This window comes from Bos indicus, chromosome 2, assembly GCF_029378745.1.
Source record: "Bos indicus isolate NIAB-ARS_2022 breed Sahiwal x Tharparkar chromosome 2, NIAB-ARS_B.indTharparkar_mat_pri_1.0, whole genome shotgun sequence".
Classification (NCBI taxonomy): domain Eukaryota; kingdom Metazoa; phylum Chordata; class Mammalia; order Artiodactyla; family Bovidae; genus Bos; species Bos indicus.
In genome coordinates, this window is record NC_091761.1 from 86,098,594 (window position 1) to 86,124,074 (window position 25,481).

General features: G+C 37.5%; 3 protein-coding genes across 8 annotated transcripts in view; 1 reads left to right on the forward strand and 2 right to left on the reverse strand.

Moving 5' to 3' along the window:
* RFTN2 (raftlin family member 2) overlaps window positions 1-17,545 on the reverse strand; it is a 93,932-nt gene extending 76,387 nt beyond the window's left edge. The window contains exon 1 of one of the 2 annotated variants that reach the window (XM_070800080.1): window positions 14,032-17,545. The gene's annotated coding sequence lies outside the window, so the exon portion shown is untranslated. The remainder of the gene's footprint in view (window positions 1-14,031) is intronic. The other variant, XM_070800075.1, reaches the window with a different exon arrangement.
* MARS2 (methionyl-tRNA synthetase 2, mitochondrial) lies at window positions 11,054-13,340 on the forward strand. The gene has a single exon (XM_019974435.2). It carries the CDS (start codon window positions 11,104-11,106, stop codon window positions 12,883-12,885), a length of 1,782 nt encoding a protein of 593 aa, XP_019829994.2. The 5' UTR covers window positions 11,054-11,103; the 3' UTR covers window positions 12,886-13,340.
* A 1,299-nt stretch (window positions 17,546-18,844) lies between the features above and the next one.
* Window positions 18,845-25,481, reverse strand: part of BOLL (boule homolog, RNA binding protein) — a 97,675-nt gene continuing 91,038 nt past the window's right edge. For all 5 annotated transcript variants that reach the window (XR_011569692.1, XM_070800098.1, XM_070800118.1 and 2 more), the window contains one exon: window positions 18,845-24,390. Coding sequence is in view for 4 of the 5 variants with exons in the window: in XM_070800098.1 (XP_070656199.1) it covers window positions 24,340-24,390 (51 nt within the window). In the remaining variant the exon portion in view is untranslated. The remainder of the gene's footprint in view (window positions 24,391-25,481) is intronic.

Genomic DNA, 25,481 nt, shown 5'->3' on the forward strand with positions numbered 1-25,481 from the left:
AAAGTTTAAAATATTCTACTGTTAGAAGACTTATGATAGTAACTAACACTTCCACAGGTCCCAGAGTATCCTCAATTAAAAAACAACAACTGACAACTTGATTCATTCAGCCTTACATGTTGCTATTTACCTGAAGTCAAGAACAATTCATAATGGAACAATGTAATGAGTGTTACTGTATTTTATGATTTACATATCACTCTGATGAGTATGACATACTTATCAGAACTGTGAGCCCTGGAATCAGACCACCTGGGTTCAAATACAACTTCTAATGCCTACTAGAGACGTGATCTTGGGCAAGTTATGGACCTCTCAAATTTCAATTTCCTCCCCTATAAAATGGAGTTAATACTAGTACTTACCTCACAGGCTTGTTACGAAGGTTGAAAAAGATAATCTTATCTCATATCTTAACATTACACTTGGCAAATAGTATAAAATAGATTTGTTAATGTGCTTTTACATTATAAAACAGGGTTGAGAATAGTAATAGAAAGGAAGTGATTCTGCCACCATTCCCATTATTTACAAAGCAAATCTTGATCAATTTCAGATTTTATAGAACACAAGCCTGAAAAGATTTTTCAGTTACATTGAAGAGTGCACATGAAAACTCTCAAAAAGGGATAGATTATTTAGTTTGTAGATCACTGTGACCTCTTGTCTCTTCCTTCTGCCTTCTTTAAATAGCTTACTTCTCAGAAGTGTTTTTTAACAGAGGAAAATTCCATAGTCTTTCATTCTCAAGGATGAGCACGGTTGGTCATAAGCAACTTCTGGGTAAATTTGGCTAAAAAGACAGATTCTGATCTAGTGTGACTGATTTGACTATTCCCAGTGCTTCTATACCTGTCATTTTTCATGTTCTCTTTTGCTGTAAGCTCTAGAATGGCAGAAATAGAGTATTTGAAGCTCACTAATCAAGATTGCTGGAAGAAATATCAATAACCTCAGGTATGCAGATGACACCACCCTTATGGCAGAAAGTGAAGAGGAACTAAAAAGCCTCTTGATGAAAGTGAAAGAGGAGAGTGAAAAAGTTGAGTTAAAGCTCAACATTCAGAAAACTAAGATCATGGCATCTGGTTCCATCACTTCATGGGAAATAGATGGGGAAACAGTGGAAACAGTGTCAGACTTTATTTTTTTGGGCTCCAAGATCACTGCAGATGGTGACTGCAGCCATGAAATTAAAAGATGCTTACTCTTTAGAAGGAAAGTTATGACCAACCTAGATAGCATATTCAAAAGCAGAGACATTACTTTGCCAAAAAATGTCCGTCTAGTAAAGGCTACGGTTTCTCCAGTGGTCATGTATGGATGTGAGAGTTGGACTGTGAAGAAAGCTGAGCACCGAAGAATGGATGCTTTTGAACTGTGGTGTTGGAGAAGACTCTTGAGAGTCCCTTGGACTGCAAGGAGATCCAAGCAGTCCATCCTAAAGGAGATCAGTCCTGGGTGTTCACTGGAAGGACTGATGTTGAAGCTGAAACTCCAATACTTTGGCTACCTCATGCAAAGAGTTGACTCATTGGAAAAGACCCTGATGCTGGGAGGGATTGGGGGCAGGAGGAGAAGGGGACGACAGAGGATGAGATGGTTGGATGGCATCACTGACTCGATGGACATGAGTCTGAGTGAACTCCGGGAGTTGGTGATGGACAGGGAGGCCTGGCATGCTGCGATTCATGGGGTCACAAAGAGTCGGACACGACTGAGTGACTGAACTGACCCGCTATTGCTGTATTTGGTAAATTATTTATTAAATAATCATTGTATTATTAAGTATCTGCTATGTTCCAGGCACTAAATTAAATGCTGGCTGGGTACACAAGCTGACTAAATGTGGCCTTTGCCCTAAAGAAACTGAATTCTTAATGGGGAAGACAGACTTATAGATAATTTCAATTTGATTTGGTAGCTACTAAGATAGCATGCATAGGATGCTATAGAAATCCTCGAAAGAGCCTGTAACTCAGTTTAGAGGGTATAACAGAGCTGTTTTGAAGGATGAGCATGGATAAGATAGATAAACAGAGGTGGGGAGTATGTGCCAGGAAAAGGGAAAAGCATGAACCATACTATGGAATCATGAAACAGTACGGCATGAATTTGAAGGAATACAACACAGTTGAGAATTACTAGAACATAAAATTTGAAAGAAGACTAAGATGTAAGGGAAGCAAGAGTCAGTATAATGGGCTTTCTAAGTTGCACAAAGGGATTTTGACTTTATTTTGTATACAACAAAGGAAAATCATATAATCAAATGGAAAAATTAAAGGAGGAGTTTACAATAAGCAAGTGACATAAGTGTATTTTTGGTAGGTTACTATGGTTGATTTGAGGAAGATGGCCTTAATAGGATCAAAATAGGGGGAGGCCAGTCATTCAGGAAAGTACTGCGGTAGTCCAGTTGAGAGTTGCTGATTGAACAGATGAATGACTAAGATGCATCATTATGTCCTCAAAGAATTTTTATTATCTCTAGAAAAAGGAAATGCACTTCCTTTAGTTCAGAATTGCATCACTTAATCATTTTTCTCTCAAAAAGTCCAACAAAAGAAATTTTTGACTATTAATGATATTTTAAAACACATTTCTATGTCAATATGACACACATTCCTTCTATTTTAACAATTATATAGGATTTAGTTATATTAATATTATGCTTAATAAACAGCATTTTGGTTATTATCAAAGTTTTATGGTGAATTTTGTAAAGATTACTTTTTCCCCTGCTTTGGATTAATTCCTAAATTCTTTGACTTTACTTCATAAATGGTCAGAGGAAATAGTTTACATACAAGGAAATCAGAAATAAGCTGAGAAAATGTATTCTGAGTAAATAATTCATTTACATTACTTACAGAAATATGTAATTGGCTATAAACTGTTTAAGATATTAATGTTAGATTTTTTTTTCTTTTTATTGGTCTCTTCTGCATGGCATGTGGGATCTTAGTTCCCTGACCAGGGATGGAAACTGCACCCCCTGCATTGGAAGCTTGGAGTCACTGGACCAACAGGGAAGTTTTAGATTTTTTCTTTAAAACTGTATTTTGGGCAGTAAGCTTTTGTTTGTTATCACACATATTTGCTCCATATCTCTTTAATGCTTGTACATTTTTAGACAAATACTTTTGGTTAAACAATGTCTTGCATCTCCAACTTGTACTTAAGAAAAATGTACATTCTTCAATAATATATTTTTCCATTTGAAAAAAATGTCTGTTTTCTGGTTTTGTTACTTTGTTTTTTAAATAAACTTGATATTTTAGAATAATATTATATTCACAGCAAAATTGAGTGGAAAGTACAGAAAGTTTCTATAAATCCTCTTATACCCACTCAGGCACAACCTTCCACCAACACCCAGCACCACTGTGGCACTGTTATGGTGCATTTGTTACAATCAATCACACATCATTGATACATCATTATCATTCAGAGTCCTTAGATGACATTAGGGTTCATTCCTGGTGTTGTACCTTTTGGCAAATAGGTACAGCAAATTTTTGACAAATATATGTTGACATATATCCACCATTGCAGTATCATACAGAATTGCTTTCACTGTCTTAAAAATCTGTGCTCTACCTATTCATCCCATCTTTATTTCTTGTTTAACTTTTGATGTATCTGCTAATTGTAAGATAAATGGTAAAATAGTTCTTTCCCCCCTTCTGATATTCAACTGTCACAATCATATTTGTTTTCATAGATAATCTTTTGCCTGTCGTGTATCCCCAGGTTTGTTGTATATTGAGTAATTACATTAAGTAGGACACATTTCTGGAATAAATGTTTTTTAACATTGGTCATTTTTTTCTATTGATTTGTATTTGCTGTCAATTATAGATTTCAGGGACAGTTTTCAGTTCTGTACTGTATAGAGGGTTTTCCCAAGTGCAGACTCTTATGTGGCCAGATATGATGAAGATATATCTGTTCTTGTCTATGTTCCAGTATGGGCCCAGTTAGTCTTTGAATGAATGAATGAATGAGCTTTGTGAAACCATTCTCCATAATTTGTTGTTCAGTTGCTAAGCTGTGTGTGACTCCATGGACTGCAGCATGCCAGGCTTCCCTGTCCTTCACTATCTCCTGGAGTTTGCTCAAACTCATGTTAATTGAGTCAGTGCTGCCATCCAACCATTTCAACCTCTCTCACCCCCTTCTCCTCCTGCCCTCAATCTTTCCCAGCATCGGGGGCTTTTCCAATCCGTCATCTTCTTCACACTAGGTGGCCAAATATTGGACTACAGCTTGAGCATCAGTCCTTCCAGTGAAAATTCAGGGTGGATTTCCTTTAAGATTGACTGGTTCCATATCCTTGCAGACCAAGGGACTCTCAAGAGTCTTCTCCAGAACCACAGTTCAAAAGCATTATTTCTTTGGCGCTCAGCTTTCTTTATAATTGGTAGCATATTATTCTCATGGTAACTACTCAAGTTTGGAACATGTGAGTTCACTGAAGTCTTAAAGCTTCTAAGAGATATATATCATCCAACCCATTCTGTACAGAGAAAAGTTTTTGCATGATCATAAAATTTTAAAATTCAATCTATTTTATGTGGTCCTGATCCAAAAAAGAGGACTTCCCTGATGGTTCAGTGGTAAAGAATCTGCCTGCCAATGCAGGAGACTCAGGAGACTCGGGTTTGATCCCTGGGTCAGGAAGATCCCCTGGAGGAGGAAATGGCAACCTACTCCAGTATTCTTGCCTGGGAAATCCCATGGACAGAGGAGCTTGGTGGGCAACAGTCCATAGCGGTTGCAAAGAGTTGTAAGTGATTCTGCATGCAAGCAAGGCAAAAAAACCCCTCAAAACAACCAGTTTTATGAAATGCCTACTACATAGTAAAGCACTATGTGGACACAAAGATCAAAAAGCCAGTTTATGTTCTCCAGAATTCACAACCTAGCAGACCAACATTGAGTTTTAACTATTTAATGTAATGTTAGATTCAAAGTGTAGTCAAATTTCCTAAGTAATTAATGACTTCTTCAAAGCACTGTGCTGTGTGCTTAGTTGCTCAGTCCTGTCTGACTCTTTGCAACCCCACAGACTGCAGCCTGCCAAACTCCTCTGTCCATGGGACTCTCCAGGCAAGAATACTGGAGTGGGTTGCCATGCCCTCCTGCAGGGGATCTTCTCGACCCAGGGATTGAACCCACGTCTCTTGCATCTGCCAGCATTGGCAGGCAGGTTCTTTGCCACTAGCGTAACCTGGGGAGCCCCCTAATTCTGTTTAGGGAAATGCAAATCAAGACAACAGTGAGATAACATTTTATTACAGTAAAATACAACCAATAAAAATTTTACCATTTTAACTTTTATTTTTTATAATTTATTCTTTAATTGGAAGAAAATTGCTTTAAAATGTTGTGTTGGTTTCTGCTGTACAACAACACAATTCAGCCATAATATGTATATCACATCCCTCCCTCCTCTCCTCCCACCTCACCCTTCTAGGTCATCACAGAGTACCAGGCTCAGCAGCATATGTTACATAGCAACTTCTTACCAGCTATTTTACACATGGTAGTGTATATATGCAGAGAAGGCAATGGCACCCCACTCCAGTACTCTTGCCTGGAAAATCCCATGGACGGAGGGGCCTGGTGGGCTGTAGTCCATGGGGTCGCTAGGAGTCGGACATGACTGAGCGACTTCACTTTATTTTTTCACTTTCATGCATTGGAGAAGGAAATGGCAGCCCACTCCAGTGTTCTTGCCTGGAGTATCCCAGGGATGGGGGAGCCTGGTGGGCTGTCATCTATGGGGTCGCACAGAGTTGGACACGACTGAAGTGACTTAGCAGCAGCGGCAGCAGCATATATATGTTGATGCTACTTTGTCTATTCATCCCACTCTCTCCTTCCCCTACTAAATTCACAATCCTGTTCTGTATATCTGCATCTCCATTCCTTCCCTGCAAACAAGTTCATCAATTTCATTTTTCTAGATTCCATATATTTGCATTAATATATGATATTTATTTTTCTCTGACTTACTTCACTCCGTGTAACAGGCTCTAGTTTAATCCACCTCACTAGAACTGACTCAAATTCATTTTTTTTAATGGCGGAGTAATATTCCATTATATGTATGTACCACATCATGTTTATCCATTCATCTGTTGATGGACATCTATGTTGCTTCCATGTCCTAGATATTGTAAATAAATAGTGTTGCTATGAACATTGTGGGTACATGTGTCTTTTTCTATTATGGTGGGATTGCTGGGTCATATGCTAGTTTTATTCTTAGTTTTTTAAGGAATCTTCATACTCTTCTCCATAGTGGTTATATTAATTTACATTCCCACCAACAATGTAAGAGGGTTCTCTTTTCTCCACATCCTCTCTAGCATTTATTCTTTGTAGATTTCTCAGTGATGGCCATTCTGACTGGTGTGAGGTGATACCTCATTGTAGTTTTAATTTGCATTTCTCCAATAATGAGCAATGCTGAGCATATTTTCATGTATTTATTGGCCACCTGTATGTCTTCTTTGGAGAAATGTCTGTTTTATTCTGCCTATTTTTTGATTAGGCTATTTGTTTTTCTGATATTGAGCTATATGAGCTGCTTATATATTTTGGAGATTAATCCTTTGTCAGTTGTTTCATTGGCAATTATTTTCTCCCATTCTCAGGGTTGTCTTTTAATCTGGCTTATTTTTTCCTTTGCTGTACAAAAGATTTTAAGTTTAATTAGGTCCCATTTGTTTATTTTTGTTTTTATTTGCATTACTTTAGGTGGGGGGTCAAAGAGGATCTTGCTGTGATTTATGTCAAAGAGTGTACTGCCTACATTTTCCACAAAAGCTTTATAGTTTCTCGCCTTACATCTTTAATCCATTTTTGACTTATTTTTGTGTATGGTGTTAGGAGGTGTTCTAGTTTCATTTTTTTATATATAGCTGTACAGTTTTCCCAGCACAACTTATTGAAAAGGCTGTCTTTTATTTACTGAATATTATTGCATTCTTTGTCAAAGATAAGATGCCCATAGGTGTGTGGGTTTATCTCTGGATTTTCTACCTTGTTCCACTGGTCTATATTTCTGTTTTTATGCCCATACCTTACTGTCTTGATGACTATAGCTTTGTAGTATAGTTTGCGGTCAGGAAGGTTGATTCCTCTAGCTCCATTTTTGTTTCTCAAGATTGCTTCGAGAGGGCTTTACAGGTGTTGCTAGTGGTAGAGAACCCACTTGCCAATGCAGGAGACATAAGAGACATGAGTTTGATCCCTGGGTTGGGAAGGTCCCCTGGAGGAGGGCATGGCTTGAGAAATAAAAGATTGCTTTGGCTATTCGGGGTCTTGTGTGTTTCTACACAAATTGTGAAAAATTTTGTTCTAGTTCTATGAAAAATACCCTTGGTAATTTGATAGGGATTGCACTGAATCAGTAGATTGCTTTGGGTGTGCAGACTCAGTTGTGTCCGACTCCTTGCGACCCCATGGACTGTAGTCTGCCAGGCTCCTCCATCCATGTAATTTTCCAGGCAAGAATACTGGAGTGAGTTGCCATATCTTATAATCAATTTCATAGTATTGATTATTCCAATCCAAGAATATGGTATATCCATTTGTTTGTGTCATCTTTGATTTCATCAGTATCTTACGGTTTTCTGTATACAGTCTTTTGTCTCTTTAGGTAGGTTTATTCTTAAGTATTTTATTCTTTTTGTTGCAATGGTGAAGGGATTGTTTCCTTAATTTCTCTTTCTGATTTTTCATTGTTAGTGTATAGGAAGAATGCAAGAAATTTCTGTGTATTAATTTTATATCCTGTGACTTTACTGTATTAATTGATTAGCTCTAGTAATTTTCTGGTGGCTTCTTTAGGGTTTCATTTTAACTATTTTAAAGTGTACAATTCAGTGGCATTAGTTGATCGTTGAACAACATGGGGGTTAGGAGCACAAACCTCCATATAGTGGAAAATTTGAGTGTAACTTTACAGTAAGCCCCTCTGCATCAGTGGTTCTGCATCTGTGGATTCAACCAACAGTGAATTGTGTAGTGTGTATTTATTTTAAAAATTTGCATGTAAGTGGATAAATCCATGTTGTTCAAGGATCAGCTGTAGATTCACAGTGCTGTACAATGATCATTATCTAGCTCTAGAATTTATTACCCCCCACAAAGTAAACTCTATCCTTTAAGCATTCACTTTCCATTCCAACCTTCCTTCACCCCCAGGCAACCACTAATATGTATTTTTGTGCATTTGTCTATTCTATTTCATATAAATGGAATATAAAATGCGGGCATTTGTGTCTGGTTACTTTTAAAGATTTATCTATGTGGTGGTATTTACCAGTACTTTATATGGCTGTATAATATTCCACTGCCTGGATATTTGATTATCTAGTCATCAGAACACAGATATTTGGGTTGTTTCTACCTTTTGGTTATTGAGACTAGTGTTTCTATGAATATTAGTGAGATAACTCATTTTATACTTATTTGTCAAAAATGAAGAAGTGGATGATATCAAGAATTAGGGAGAATTCTTTAAGGGTAAGTCACTGATGGGAATATAAATTTGTTTAATCATGCTAGAAAATAGCATTATCTTGTGAAATTGAACTTTTACATCCTGTATGATTGAGCAATAGCACTCTTAGATACACACCCATGAGAAACTTCAGCATGTAAGAACCAGGAGATATATATAGATGAGAAGGTTAATAGCAGTACTGTTTCTAAGAGCAAAAAACTTGAACCACTTAAATGTGTATTACCAGCCATTTCTTTTAAGGAGTTCTGCTATAAAGGGAAAGAAAGAAATGGAGCAGTAGTGGAGATTGAGAATTTTTTTCAAGATGGGGGAAAAAATAGCATATTTTTATGTTTAAGAATTGATTACATGGACAAGGTGAAAGAAAGAATCATGGAGAAAAAAATTTCTGGAGAATCTGATTTCTCAGATACTGGATTTTTCTCCTAGTTTTGGAGGGTACTGTACATACCCTCCAGTTTTATCTATCCTTCTCTTGCCCTTTCTTAAACTGTTTGACCAAACAGCATATCAACTAAGTACCCAAAGGCTATTTGTGTATCTGTTGTAACTCCTATAGAGCATCTACTTTCTATATCACCACAGAAATCAGATCCAACTTACCGTACACCTCAACTCATAAATTACTGTGCAGCAGTCAAAATGAATTATAGAGTTACAGGCAAAAATATGAATCTACTACATGTAGTATGATATCTTTTTTTCCTTTTGGCTGTGCCAGCATGGCTTCTGCAATCTTAGTTCCCAGACCAGAGATTGAACCTGGGCCATGCAGTGAAAAGGCCAAGTCCTAACCACTGGACCACCAGGGAATTCCCATGATATCCTTTTTTAGAATGCTTAAAACACGCAAAATTAAACAATATGCTGCTTTGTTGTTGTGCACTTACTAAATCCTATCCAACTCTTTGCGACCCCATGAACTGCAGCATACCAGGCTCCCTTGTCCTTCACTATTTCCAAGTTTGCTCAAATTCATGTCTATTGAGTCAGTGATGCCATCCAACCAGCTCATCCTCCGTTGCCCCCCTCTTCTCCTGCCCTCAATCTTTCCCAGCATCAGGGGCTTTTCCAATGAGTCCACTAGTGGCATCAGGCGGCCAAAATACTGGAGCTTCAGCATCAGTCCTTCCAATGAATATTCAGGGTTGATTTCCTTTAGGACTGACTGGTTTGATCTTCTTGCAGTGCAAGGGACTCTCAAGGCTTGTGTCTCTATAGACTTAGACATACTATATATGTAATAACATATATGCAAAATTCAGGACAATGATTACCTCTGGGAAGAAGACAGGAATACAAGGAAAAAAGAGCACATAGATCTAAATCGCCAGTGATCTCCTAGTTCAGTGGGTCTCAAAGTTTAGTGTGCATCAGAATTCCTAGAAAGCTCATTAAAACCTAGATGGCTGGGAGCCCCCAGAGTTTTTGATTCAGGAGGTGAGTGTGGGGCCTAAGAATATGCATTTCTAACAAGGTTCCAGGTGCTGTTTTAATGCAGCTCTGCTGGGATCACATACAGAAAACCACTTCCAGTTTATAAATTGGATTATGGATTCACAGGCATTACATTTGCTTTATTAAAATAATATAATAAAATTATTAAATAATCAAGTTAAATGGGAGAGAAAAAAGATGGCCAGTCATAGACCAAAGATGAGAGTATGTCAAGAAGCAAGGTTTAATATGAATCCAGTTCTGGGCTATGGAGGCATCCTTTTTGAAAAATGCTAGGATTCCCTTACTAAAAGCAAACATGAAAAACACTTCTCTAGGAGAACCTCAGGATCATTTTAGAAGAATACTACCGGCAACTACACTGAGAAATAAATCTGAAGATTGTTTTTCTCCTTAGGTGCACGGCGAAAGCATTCAAGCTTTCTGAATCTCAATAATCTCTGAAAAGACTGGACACATCACAGGCTAACCTCTTTCATGGATTCAACAAAAATTGCATTTGGAGAAAATATTTCTGTTACTTTTTCAGATCTTACCCTTTCCTCAAGTACTTTATTTAGGTCATCATTTTTCTTCCTTCCCCTCTCTCTTCTCCCTTCTGGATTTATTGTATCCACTAGGTTCTGAGAGGAAAATGTATATGATATTTTAGATTCCTACGTTGACCATAGCTATGTAGAGGGTATAGTCCTGCAACTGGTCACTGACAGGAGTTTGAGGAATGCCTGAATATAAAATTCTTGCCCATAAGCAACTCAGCCTGGAGGAAAAAAAAAAACACCCCAAAACAGATCTATAAATATAAAATTACATCCCAGAGCAGGTCACGCAGCATATTATAGAAAGATACAGACTTATCTGCTTTCACAACCTCTCCTACACTCAGCTCCTCTAAGCTATACTCGCTCGCTCCCACAATTCACAACAGCTGCCCTGAGGCCAGTGGAGGGAGGCGCTCGGGAGGTGCCGCGGAGGGCCGGCGCTCCGGGCCGGCCTTCATTGGCTTTCTGGCCGGAAGCGGCGGTGCGGCCCGGCTGCGCATGCGCCCCTCACACGTGCTTCCAGAACGCCCCCTTCGCCGCTAGAGATCCGCGGGCGTCATGCTGCGAGTTTCTGCCTTCCGGCTGCTAGGTCGCAGAGGGGCGAGTAGGGTCTCGCTCTTGGAGGACTTTAGCTTCCGCTACTACAGCTCGGGTCCTCTTGGTGTCCGCGACGATACCCGCGACTCGCGCGCCTACTTTACCACACCTATTTTCTACGTGAACGCCGCGCCGCACATCGGGCACCTGTACTCCGCGCTGCTGGCGGACGCCCTGTGCCGACACCATCGCCTCCGAGTTCCCAGTGACGCCGCCACGGGATTCTCCACGGGTACCGATGAGCACGGCCTGAAGATTCAGCAGGCAGCCGCCGCCGCGGGCCTGGCTCCGTCCGAGCTGTGCGACAGAGTCTCTGCCCAGTTCCAGCAGCTTTTCCGGGAGGCTGACATCTCTTCCACCGACTTCATCCGCACCACCGAGGCCCGGCACCGGATAGCTGTGCAGCATTTCTGGGGGATGCTGAAGTCTCGGGGTCTTCTCTATAAGGGCCTCTATGAAGGTTGGTATTGCGCCTCCGACGAGTGCTTCCTGCCTGAAGCCAAGGTCACCAGGCAGCCCGGCCCGTCAGGGGATTTGTGTCCTGTATCTCTCGAGAGCGGACACCCGGTCTCCTGGACCAAGGAAGAAAACTACATTTTTAGGCTTTCCCAGTTCCGGGAGCCGCTCCAGCAGTGGCTGCGGGGCGACCCTCAGGCCATAACACCGGAGCCATTCCATCACACAGTCCTTCAGTGGTTGGAGGAGGAGCTGCCGGACCTATCGGTCTCTCGAAGGAGTAGCCACTTGCACTGGGGCATTCCGGTGCCCGGGGACGATTCACAGACCATCTACGTATGGCTGGATGCCTTGGTCAACTACCTTACTGTAATTGGCTACCCAGACCCTGAGTTCAAATCTTGGTGGCCGAACACCTCTCATATCATAGGCAAGGACATTCTCAAATTCCATGCTATCTATTGGCCTGCCCTCCTCTTAGGGGCCGGCATGAGCCCACCACACCGCATCTATGTCCACTCCCACTGGACAGTCTGTGGTCAGAAGATGTCTAAGAGCTTGGGTAACGTGGTGGATCCCAGGACTTGTCTTGACCGCTATACGGTGGATGGCTTCCGCTACTTTCTTCTTCGGCAGGGCGTCCCCAGCTGGGATTGTGATTACTATGATGAAAAGGTGGTTAAGTTGTTGGATTCCGAGCTGGCAGATGCTTTGGGAGGTCTCCTGAACCGATGTACTGCCAACAAGATCAATCCTTCTGGGATCTATCCGGCTTTCTGCGCTACTTGCTTTCCCAGTGAGCCAGGCTTGGTAGGGCCGTCAGGTCGTGCTCAGGCAGAGGACTACGCTCTAGTGAGCGCAGTGGCCACTTTGCCCAAGCAGGTAGCAGACCACTACGATAACTTTCAGATCTATAAGGCTCTGGAGGCAGTGTCCAGCTGTGTCCGGCAGACTAACGGCTTTGTCCAAAGGCATGCGCCATGGAAGCTGAACTGGGAGAGCCCCGTGGATGCTCCCTGGCTGGGTACTGTGCTTCATGTGGCCTTGGAGTGTTTGCGAGTCTTTGGAACTCTGCTCCAGCCTGTCACCCCAAGCCTAGCTGACAGGCTGCTGTCTAGGTTGGGGGTTTCTTCCACAGAGAGGAGCCTTGGAGAGCTCCATTTTTTGTCTCGATTCTATGGACATCCATCCCCTTTTGAAGGGAGGAGACTGGGACCTGAAACTGGGGTCTTGTTTCCAAGACTGGACCAGTCTAGGTCCTGGCTGGTAAAAGCCCACAAGACCTAGAAACTCAGTTCTTATTAGCTTGTGGTAAAAAAGTAAATTTGTTATTTTCTTATTTTTTGCATTTTCAGGGAAATTATATTAATGCTTTCTAAAGTGTTGGATCAAATGAGCACATAAGTACTGTCCCTGTGAAAAGAGGTTTGATAGCCTTTCAGGAGCCTACTCCCTACTCTTCAGTTCTCTGTGTGCATTAACCACTGTCCTTTGTACCCAAGTGTCTCTGAGATGTCTCCAGGGGTAAGAGACAACTTTGCTGATACTATTCCTTCTCATTGTGTACCTCCGTCCAAACCAGTTATTTGCCCAGACTACCTCTCATGGCTTGTTTTTTATTGGCCTGGCCTCTGCTGGGCAGAGAGTGGGGGTTGGAGGCCCCCTACCTCAGCTTTTACTTTGTTACATATGTTGAGTCTCCTGTTGAAAACAGATTGTTTCATTAAAGCTTTAAAAACCAGTGTCCTAGATTAGATGATTTTTGCCTATATTTTTAATTCTTAACAATCTTGACTCCCAGTTTTGCTAGTTAATTGTCCAGTAGTTGTGCTTTGTACCATTATACTTTAACCGGTAGATGGCTCTAGTCTCACATATTTAATTACTTAACATTGAGGTTTCAGAATATTTAAAATACATTTTCTGCTTTGTAATTTTGCATAATTTAAAGAAAAAATTTTATTTTCTTAAAATAAGGATAACTGCAATTACTGCTGTTTTACAATAAGCAATAAAAAAAGATCAAAATCCTCATTTCAGACTACTGAAAAAGGACATTCACTCCATTAGATGTTTAGTCAGCTAATAAGTAACTATCACATGTGTTTGGACCATGATAAATTATAAAGCTCTCTTGATTTACTTGGTATGTTAAATTTTTTTTAAACTTTAATAACATTAGGTTTACAGGTGTGATTTAAAAAATCTGTAGAAAGTTCAGAAGGGTAATCTTTTCTTTATATTTCTTGGTCTTAATTTTGTTATCCACATATATAATTTACCTTATATGATTTCTTTTGGTCAATCAGTATGTATAATACAGTATAGAAATTGTGGAATAGCTATTATAAATTTAATACATTTACTTTCAAGTAGTTTTTATTATTTCTTTTGCTCCTTTAACTTATTAAAGTTTAAAAGTTTTCTAAGTACCTTATTCAGATCAGTTCTGTTGCGTTTGTTGAAGGTGATGGTGAAGGGAGGAAATGATCAGTGCTCCAGGAATCTCAAACTGGACTTAGGGATCTCTCCAAGGCTCCATAAGAGAACATCACAGAGAAGATGTTAAGGTATCAATTTATACAGTGACTACAACATAGTAAGCCAGCATTATTTGCCCAGACTAGTCTCATGGCTAATCTCATAGGTGATTAGACAGCTAGGGCAAAGTTTAAAATGAGAACTTGCCTTGAGATATCCATTCTAAGCATGGTAGCAAGCAGAGAGAGCTCACTATGAATTAAACTATTGTGCTAGTAGTTCCCCCAGATTTATTCTGGGTGCTACTGTTCAGCTCCAGTTTCTATTTATTAATTAGTGTAGTGAGAGATTTCTGGTTGCTTGGAAACATTGCTTAGAAAAGAATGCTTGAAGGCATTCTAAGGGTGGAAGGACTATTTCTACCAGTGTTCCTTTAGATCCTCCTTATTCTTCATAATGGAATCTTGGGCTTTCCATAGGACATATTCCAGTTATCTGCTGGGATTACTAGGGTAGATTACTGGGACCTAGGATGGCATATAATATCTCTTGGGGCTAGAGAGCAGAGCAGTGAAAGAGATGGGATGTTTACATGGATGAAGGAAAACAGACTTGGAAAGCAGTGTTGATAACCTCTGTCTTCGTAGTGCCATTATAAGTCTTACAGCCCCTATCATGAATGGAAGGACAGTGTCTTTCACTGGAATGGTCTTTGCCATGGCCTAATGCCAGTTAGTACACTGCACCTTGGCTTGCTGGGTGTTAAAGGAGTTCCGTTTGTGCAGTCTGTCATTTGTGTAGGCACTTAAGTTCTACCAGAGTGTTTGTGGTAGTAGAGGACACAGGAAAACGGGGGGAGCCAAGAGGAGAGGGCATAATTATTACAGAAGACAGGATATTTTGAGTGAAGAAGTGTGGTAAGTTGGATAGGACTTATTCTGTGGTGATATGGAAGATGAACCAGTTAGATTCTCTGCAGGAGGCAGAATAGGTAAAGCAGGGATCCTCTGAGTACTGAGTTGGTATGTTAAGTTTGATTCAGCAGTTTAAGAATGGCAAGTAGAGGATAGGTGAACTTAAAACTGGAAGGCATGCACTTCTAAGAGAGTACACCTTAACCACTTCGTGGGAAAAGATGATAAACTTGTAGACTTCTAAGAATTTCCCTGTTCCAGAATTGCTAACACCTTATCTGGCATCTTGTGGATTCCTTGACGAGAAAGGAAGTTTCTCCCAATATTACCCTAAGGCTCTCAAATATTGATTTTAAGGTATTTTTGGAGGCAGTGTTGCAGGAGGTGATAGAGCACTGATCAGGTGTTCATGGAATGTCATGTTAAAGTAATAATAAGCTGTCAGCTCAGAAGACTACAGTCTACTATGAAGTCATGCAAGAAGTTGTGGGCAATGTATATGTGGCACCATTGTATATTAGAGGGCTATTCTACAAGCGAACTCACAGATAGGCACCTCAGAAGTCAGAAGACCTATGGCTATATGGGGGTCAAGAATAGGCAGAAACAAGAAATAGTTACAGTCTCATTTAATTGAAATCTCACACTTATTCTGGAAGTAGGCCTTATTATTTTTCTTGAGCACCTGTGTGACTCTATAGGGACTGAGAAGAGCCTGAGAAATTGAGTATTAAGTTGATCACTCAAGAAGGCTTAGGCTGCTACATGGGCTCTCAGGTACAGGCCCTTGCCCCCCAACCCCCTATAGTTGTATCTGTTATTGGCACATAACTCTTTGGATCTGGAAAGTTCTGAAACTGAAGTAAAGCCAGTAGTTGGTCAGGTTTTGGGCCTCCAACTAGGATGACATAATCATGAAGCTTGAGTAGCAGGTGGCAGTACTGAGCAATCCACAGATTACTTCTTGGGCATTATGGTAGGGATAGTTTACTGGCTGGCTGTTTCATCCCTGAGTGTGTGGGTAGTTGCAGTGTCAGCCTGCATTAGTGTAACTTTGAGTTACAGTGGGGAAGCAGCCATGCCTCTTGATTAAGACTCGGTCCATAAAGTTGCTGTATAATATTGCCTCCTGGAGGCAGTTCCCCCCCTATCCATAGTTCTACCAGATGTAGAACAACTGTTCTTGCTAATGAGGTCTGGGATGCTGTAAACGTTGATAGGTCCTTGTCTTCATTTTTTGCCAGAATGAATATCAGTGGACCTGAAAAGATGTGGACCTACTGGCAGTGATGTGTCTATTTTTGCTGCAAAAGTTAACTAGTTCAGAGAGATTGCAGGGAGCGTGGGCACAGGTGGAGGTAACCAGGATTACAAATTAGGGGGATCAGTTCTAGAACAAAGCCTTGGAGCCCCTTGCAAAACTAAGACAGTATAAAATATGTCATTTCAGCGTAACACAGTTGGCCCTGCCCCTTGTTCTTCTAGGAGCTTTAGATAGGGTTGGTTAACTTCTATTAATAGGAACACACTATATTTGGAGGTTAATATTGCTGGAAGGCCAGAACAGTAACAACCAAGTTAATTAAGGTCAATTAGTGAGGATTTTAACCTTTCAAGTTTGAGGCAGAGGATAGGAGAATCCCAGCCTAAGCTGCTTTCTTCTATCAAGAACTACTTTGAGTTGAGGGGAAAGAAGTAGATAGTTATAGAGCTTTAGTTTTACCCTGTATAGATCCTGTGAATTAAGAGGAACCATCTAATGGAGTAGTTGACCATATTTAAAATACTTTGCTTTAGATTGTATTAATTATATTAATCAGTTTCTACTTAAATTTCCATGATGAGTAAAGGGGACTGGGAAGAGGTATACACCAAGAGGATCTTCCTATGGTATAGACAACTACAAATAATATACTCTCTACTGTGCTTCTTCTCGTGTATAGCTGTTGGGAGCTTCAGTCTTAATTGGATCTTCACCAAAGTAAGGTGAGACTAGAGAAGTTCCATCCTTGGCTATGAACTGTATTTCACTCCCGTTTAGTCTGTGACACAATTTATTCACCATAAGTCCACAGCTCCTTACTTAAGAAGATGATGGTATGAAATGTCAGGATGTTTCAGGAAACTAAATGTATGATCTGCAAGAAGAAAATAACTCCAAGGAGAGATGAGATCTGCCTTCACGTCCTAAGGATTTTTGGATGAAACATTTGCAGAGGGCCTAGAAGACTCACTTAGGTAAGCTGAAGGGACAGCTCTAGGAATAGCTGGAAATGGGTGATGCCAGTTATCGTAGTGTATGGTATGGGTAACATGGTACTAACCTCTATGCTACCACTCTCGAGGTACGTACACCCCCTCATTGGTTGACAGTCACTGGTTTATGGGATTGAACAGGAGGTGAACCTTCGAGAACTAGTTTATGATTGATACAGATACGAATCATTGTTTTATTCTCTTAATACAGTCAATAAAAGTATGACTAATTACACATTTTTCCTAATTAAAATATTTTAAAAGGATAATAACCTTTACATTGGGACACATTAAATATGACAGAATCAGTAGTTTGACTTCCTTTGAACTAATCTAGAAATATCTACTGGTTAAAGGCTATAAATACTAAAAATAAAAAGTTAACAAGCATGTTACACAGTTTGGTTAATCACTAAAATAACACAACTGGAATGTATTTCTTCTTAGCCAGATGAAATGTTAAAGAACTCAATTCAACAGAAGACAGGAAGGTGAAAAAAAGAGCAAAGAAAAATGAAAAATATGGTAAAAGAAAACCCATAATGGCATGGCAGAAATAAATACAAATATATTGGTAATTAAAATATCATAGGATGGACTTTCTGTCGAAAGGAAGCAATATTGAAGCTTCAATTTTAAAAGTTAGCTATATGTAGTTCAGATCCTTAAAAAACTGGAAATAGAACTGCCTTATGATCCAGCAATCCCACTGCTGGGCATACACACTGAGGAAACCAGAAGGGAAAGAGACACATGTACCCCAATGTTCATAATAGCCAGGACATGGAAGCAACCTAGATGCCCATCAGCAGATGAATGGATAAGAAAGCTGTGGTACATATACACAATGGAGTATTACTCAGCCATTAAAAAGAATACATTTGAATCAGTTCTAATGAGGTGGATGAACCTGGAGCCTATTATACAGAGTGAAGTAAGCCAGAAGGAAAAACATAAATACAGTATACTAACGCATATATATGGAATTTAGAAAGATGGTAACAATAACCCGGTGTACGAGACAGCAAAAGAGACACTGATGTATAGAACAGTCTTATGGACTCTGTGGGAGAGGGAGAGGGTGGGAAGATTTGGGAGAATGACATTGAAACGTAAAATATCATGTAAGAAACGAGTTGCCAGTCCAGGTTCGATGCACGATACTGGATGCTTGGGGCTAGTGCACTGGGACGACCCAGAGGGATGGTATGGGGAGGGAGGAGGGAGGAGGGTTCAGGATGGGGAACACATGTATACCTGTGGTGGATTCATTTTGATATTTGGCAAAACTAATACAATTATGTAAAGATTAAAAAAAAAAAAAAAGGTATATACTTAAACATAACAGAAAATAAGACATGAAGAAACACTAGGCATATATTAACCAAAAAAAAGCTAGCATCATAATAGTAGACAATCTATATTGAGGGGATAATCATTATTAAAGATGAAGTGAGACTGAATATAAAAATAACAATAGTAAGTTATAACAATTAAACTTGTATAATCTAACAGCCTCAAAATATAAAAAGTTAAAATTGAAGATGACAAGAAATGTTCAAATTTGGAAAGAAATTAAACTGCCATTTGTGAGTTCAGAGAAACTAGGCAATGAGAAAGTAAAATAACTTACACTAGATGTTAGCATTTCAGTCTTTAATGCTCACCACTTAGTGTATCATCATTTCTAAGGGTAGAAAAAAATGAAAAAGTTATAGCAGGTAAGGTTTTGTGACTCTTAAAACCTTGTCTTTTTCCATGCATGCTTCTGTGAAAATAATAACTTGCTTTTTCAGTAGAAATGCCAACAAATATACCTGTTCAGTGAGTCCTTTCTAGATTATTAAAAGAGAACAATCCCATGGCCATAATTTTACCAATTTTTCTGTTAGTTCAATAATAAGTGAAGGTGAAGGGAGAGGACCACCAATTCTGTGTTCCTTATTTGTGTTCTCATTTACTCTTTCCATCAACCTTAGTAAGTATTCTTTTAACTCTGTTTAACTGATAAGAAATTGAGACACCAAAGAAATTAAGTAACTTAGCTAAACTTATACAGTTTATAAAACAGGAGAGCCTAGATTCAAACTTGTTTTAGTGCCAGAGCCTCAGCACCATCCTTAACACCAACACCACAACAATCCCTGAGTATATACTGAGTCTTGTATTGTGAAGAAGAGGAAATAGTAAAATCAGATCCAAAGATCTGAAAATGAAAAGTCTAAATAAGAACACTTAATTGAAATACATTAATCAGTGTTTCAAGATGAGTTAGTTCTTGATAGCTAGATTATGAAACATACGAGTGCCGAAAAAGAAACCTGGGAAAGATACTTACCTTATAATGAAATATATTCCTTTTCTTGCTTTCAATAGTTTCCTTTATATATGCTGCTTATGTGTATTGGTGTAAATGGTTAAAAATTTTAATAACTCCATAATCTCTTTTTTCTTTTTCCTTAAGATTGTTGTTTCTTATTTTCAGAAGAGTGTTCCAAATTTTTGAATCCAACAATTCTCAAAGTGAAAGTATGTTGTCATAAATTCATGAATCCAAGTATTTAAAAATAACATTTTACTAATACTTTATACATTTATCTCTAAACATGGAAACATGGCAATATTCAAGTTTTATTTGAATTAACTATTATAGTAATAAAGCCAGAGAATTTTATTAAGGTCACACTGAAACTTTTTCATTTCATACATACAGTTTTAATACAAATGAACTTAAGACTCATCTACTTACTAACAATTTAAGTTCTATGACTTTACTGAACATTTATTACTATATTCTTACGGCATCTTTCCTAACAAGCTTGCAGGAACCAGATTAAATGCCCTTGACTCCAGTTACTACCAAAGCAAATCCTGGTAAATTATATCTGACATATGTCACACATGACAGTCAAGACGTGTTTTAACTTCTACAAATTCTATAGAGACTTTATTATGAATTTCATAAAGAACACTCTGTCATATTTTACTTTTTTAATGAAATGTAGCTAAAGTTGGACATGGGCTACACCTTGAAGAAGTTTAGGATGAAACCTATGTGTATATAGGTCCCTTGGCTATCATCTAAATTGTATATTAAAGTCCTTGTTAACTTGGAAGCTAGGAACATATACATCTTTATGTAATGTTTTAAGTAATTTCTTCCAAACTCTTTAAATTCAAACTATACAGTCCCATAGTTAGCGAGGCATGATGGGTACTTTTCCAGTATTTGCATGGTAGATTATGACTTGCTAATAGAATCAGAGTGAAATATTATAAAAAATATCCTACACAGTCTACATAATCTACATCCTTAAGATTACCATTAAAATTCACTTACTAAAGGAATTTACAAAGGCTTTCCTAACGCAAAGAATCTTCAGTCCTGGTAAATTCAAATTATTGCATTAACTCTTTTTATTTAAATTTTTATAAAACTTATTCTATGGAAACTCCCTAAATTTTTAGAAAGAGAAACTTTTTAGTCCTGAGTTCAGTTTCATTTTACAACTCATTACTGGAATGTGATTAAATAAATCATGTTACAGTATATAAGAAGCCCATTTTGGTATTATAGAAGAAAATTGTTAAGTACTAAAATAAAATGAATTGTTTGAAAATATGTATGGTTAATTGCATGAAAGTTGATGGTTGGATGTTCATACCATTTTAAGATTTGGAAGGAGTATTTTTTGCTGAATATGATAGAAATATTCTTAACGTTCATGATGACACTGACCCAGTTTAAAAAGTCTATTAGTTAATAATCCTCAAAGAATAAAGTTTTTTCTTATTAAAATGTCCACATAAAAATCAGCTTCTGGAAGGTAGTTAATTCATAACAAATTTTAAGTAAAACATTTTTAGATGTAACTAATGTCATAAATCCGTTTTCTACCCTAAGAGTATATATAGCACATCTTCCTTTTTCCATAATGTATTAAGATCATCTAAAAATGAATCTTATCAGTTCTGGGGCACAAAGGATGTCTCAATATAAATGTATAACAGTTTTTACACTGTAGCTAAGTGTAGAAACTAGGAAATCACCCTAATCTCAGGCAGGAAAAAAAAAAAAAGGAAAAATAGTGAAAACTTACTGCTTAACTAGTGAAGTGTGAAAGAGACTAACCAAATTCAACCAAGTTATCAAAACCCATCATCGATAAGTTTGTAGAGGTAGATGTTTTAAATATTCAATATGTGAGGACAGGTAAGTCTGAGCTTGAGTTTTAAACAAGTCATTCTCTAAAGACAGACACATAGCTAGGGCACAGGCATAAAAATGTATTTGTAAACATAGGATTGTTGCTGAGTTTATTTTCAGTTTTCTTTCTGCATAGACATTAGGATATTAAATGTGTTATTTTATTGAGAACTATTCTTATAAACACTTGGATACTGCCTGAATAAAATAATCCTAAGGTTGACTTTATAGGGTAGGAAAAATTTACATCTATTAGTATCTTTTGAAAAATAGTTTGCATAATAGGGATATTACTAAGGATTTTAGGAAGTTTCTTTTACGTGTTGTTAAAAGTATGTTATAGAAGTGGATATTGTGTAGCTTTCTTTGCTTTGGTACCAAAGTTAAGACATTTTGAAAACTAAGATCTTAAATATGACTAGCAAGAAACACTCTGAAAGCATTAAAAATAATCTCAAATTGTTACTGTATACTTTAAAATTGTTATCCTTTAGATTTTTTTCTCTAAAACAAAGAAAAAAGATATGCTTTTTTAGGTAATACTTTTTATATTAATTAAACATTTCCTTTATGTACTGTCATTGGTTGTTTCAGAACTATGAGGCTAAGGTTTAGTCTTCTTAGTTCATTTTTATATCATGACATAACAAAAAGGACATGATAATTAAAAGCTAAAACATTGATCTCATTGTTATTAAAGCTGCTTTTGCTATCATGGATATGTTATATTAGCTATAAAATAAGAGGAAAATATCACAAGTTAAATGGAACAGGTTTTTTTGGGGATACATTAACACTACCTGCATTTTTAAAATATTTTATATATGAAGAGAAAGATGAAGTAATGTAATCTTTACAGAATTTAGTGAATGCACTGTGGAAATACAGGAAAACATTTTGGCAAAGAGCACATTTGCCTACAATATATTACCTAAGAAAAATACCAATGTAAATCTGTTTTTGAAGCAAAATGCAATTATTCTTGGACTCTAGAAATTTATTAAAGTTTTAGAAAAAAATGCTTTGGTGTATACTAAATAAGCCTGAATTATAAATATGGGATTAAAATGTATACTGAAAATACCAGACAAGTGGAATTAGATTGTTTCATGATTTTTTTGATTAGGGCTCTAACTATAGAACACTGGACCATAACATACAGCATGCTACTTTCAAAATTAATGTAGGAAAATAAAATATTCTCAATAGATGGATTGGCCTTTGGATGTGTCAGAATATCTTTATATTACTTATTCTATAACTGTGCTATATTATATTTTATTCCTAAACATAAATATTTTAGCGTAGAAACATTTTGGTGAAATACTCCAAAAATACATACTTCAATGGTAGTTCATTATTCTTTATGAGACAGGGTTAAAAAAAGTTAACTCGTTATAACTGGGTTTTCTTTCTAATGTTGTAAGAAAGTTTTAATATATAATTTTAAAAATATGTAATTCTTACTCTTTCCTAATAGAGGTGCAAACCAACTCTAGTTATTTGAGTGGACATGAAATTAAAATAGTGAAAAAAATAAGACTCCTAGCATTGTGCAATCAAATGTAAATAAATGCTATAATAAATTTCCATGTAGTCAGTTTAAATATTGCTTATTTATGTAATTTCTATTTTTTATTATTAAAAAGAATATAATGTTTTTGCAGAAGAAAATTGGTATATATATTAAACAGGCAGCATTTAAAGAGAAGTTGGCATGCATGGCCATTTTCTATTTTAAAAAGTTCTACTTAGTGTGTGGTGTTTTTTTAATAATAAACTTTTCTAATCTGTAAAAGCAGACAATCAAGCTTTGTATTTAAAAGGTGAAAAATAATGTTATGGTTAAGTTTTACTTAGTCCAAGTTAATGTTTTGAAAGTCCAGAAGTCTTACAAACTAAGACCTGAATGAAAGATACATAGGAATATTGACAGTGTCACTGTGTTAAAAGAAGGTATTGAATTGTACATGATATATGCAGTGAATGTTTATACTTGCTAAGATGCTATAAGAACCCCTATACTTCTCATATGAATAACAAAAGAGGGCAAGAAGTAGATATGGAGATACCTTTAAGTATATTTAAGAATAGTTTCAACTTTGGCCATAGTAATTCATATAAAATACATGGTCATGTGACAGACTTCCAGATATTATATATACAAATTGTCTATATATTAGTATCTGGCAAAATTCCTAATGTAAACCTAGAATTTGAAATGTTTTACCAAAAATATTTAATATAAGTAGAATATAAACAAACCTAAGTATAATGAAAACAAATATCTATAGATATTATCTCCCTAATAAGATAGTTTTTTTGAACTTATCTTATTGTAACAAATGACTTGTTCCTATGTATATTCTATATTTATGCCATGCTGTGTCTAAAAAATAGAAAACATCTGGAATAAAACTGTAAAATCCAAACACCAAAGATGTTTTTAAGTGGTTGTATATGACATCATGTGGGTAAGAGCCAGATGATGATCAAACTTTTCACACTTTATCAAGATACTTCTATATATATAACCTTTGTTCTGCTTGTTACAGATTATAAGTCTGTGTTATTTAAGTATGTGTGAATTAATAAAGGAAACCATCATTTTATCCTGTACTTCCAATGTTCTGGCTACTAAGATTTTTTTTACCTCCCTTAAAAAAGCAAAAACATTTAACCTTAGGCACATCAAAACCCCTCGTATTTGTTACCAGACCATACATGGCTCTAGTTGTTTTCTACTATTGGATAAAATAGTTATCTGAGACTCTACTTAACAGAATCAGTGGAAGAAGGTGGAGTAAGAATTGAATCCTCTGCTCTGATATCTTTTCTAGGATGAAAGTGTGGGCTTCGAGAATATCGATCGAAGTTTCAAACCTACAGATGAAGGTTGAGAAAGCTTCTTCTCACAGAATGTAACCTTGTTTCCTATTAAGAGATTTAAAGAAAATTAGGGTTTTATGCACAGTAAATGGCTCTTATTTTATTATTACCAAAGGGAAAGATTTTAAAAATATTAACGGGGCCTGGATTCTGAGGAGAGAAAGGTGTACTTTAGGAAATTCCCACTAGAGAGAGTAGGCTACTTTATAACCTGCTTAATTGGAAGGCATCCTAGGGCTATAAAAAACTGCAAAGGACTGGAGAATAGCCATATCTAGTGGCATTTCTAAATTATTATGTTATACTTTCTTCTTTGTGCCAGCCCTGAACTTTGGTAAAGATTCGTTTAAAAAAAAAAGACACTGATATACACAATTAGAAGGCAGATCCTATGATTTAGAAAGTGACTATTAGAGAAAACCAGATATTAGTAAACTTTGGTATTAATGGAGTAACATCCTACTGTTAAGTAAAATATTCATGACTAGACTGAGTTCCAACAAATGATTTTTATTTGATCCACTGCTGAACATAGGACTACTGGAGATACTGCTTTACTCAATACACTTGAAAATATAAAAACTTTAGCTAAGGCATCTCAATGACTAAATGCCTACTTCAGAGCATTAGTGTTTAGCCCAATCCTTTTGTCTAAAAAAGCTCTTCTTTGCTTTGTATTTAGATATTGTTGTTCAGTTGCTAAGCCATGTCTGACTCTTTGTGATCCAGTGAACTGCAACACTCCAGGCTTCCCCGTCCTTCACTATCTCCTGGAGTTTGCTCAAACTCCTGTCCATTGAGTCAGTGATGTCATCCAAACATCTCATCTTCTATCTCTCCCTTCTCCTGCCCTCAATCATCTTTCCCAGCTTTAGGGTCTTTTCCAATGAGTCAGCTCTTTGCATCAGTGGCCAAGGGACTGGAGCTTCATCTTCAGCATCAGTCCTTCCAATGAATAGTCAGGGTTGATTTCCTTTAAGAATGACTGATTTGATCTTTTTGGTATCCAAGGGACTCAAAAGAATCTTCTCCAGCACCACAATTCAAAAGTATCAATTCTTCGGCGCTCAGCCTTCATGGTCCAATTCTCACATCTGTACATGACTACTGGAAAAACCATAGCTTTGACTATACAG

Bases quoted from the DNA above. Each gene is read 5' to 3' on its own strand.
- MARS2 (XM_019974435.2), top strand. From the start codon at position 11,104: ATGCTGCGAGTTTCTGCCTTCCGGCTGCTAGGTCGCAGAGGGGCGAGT.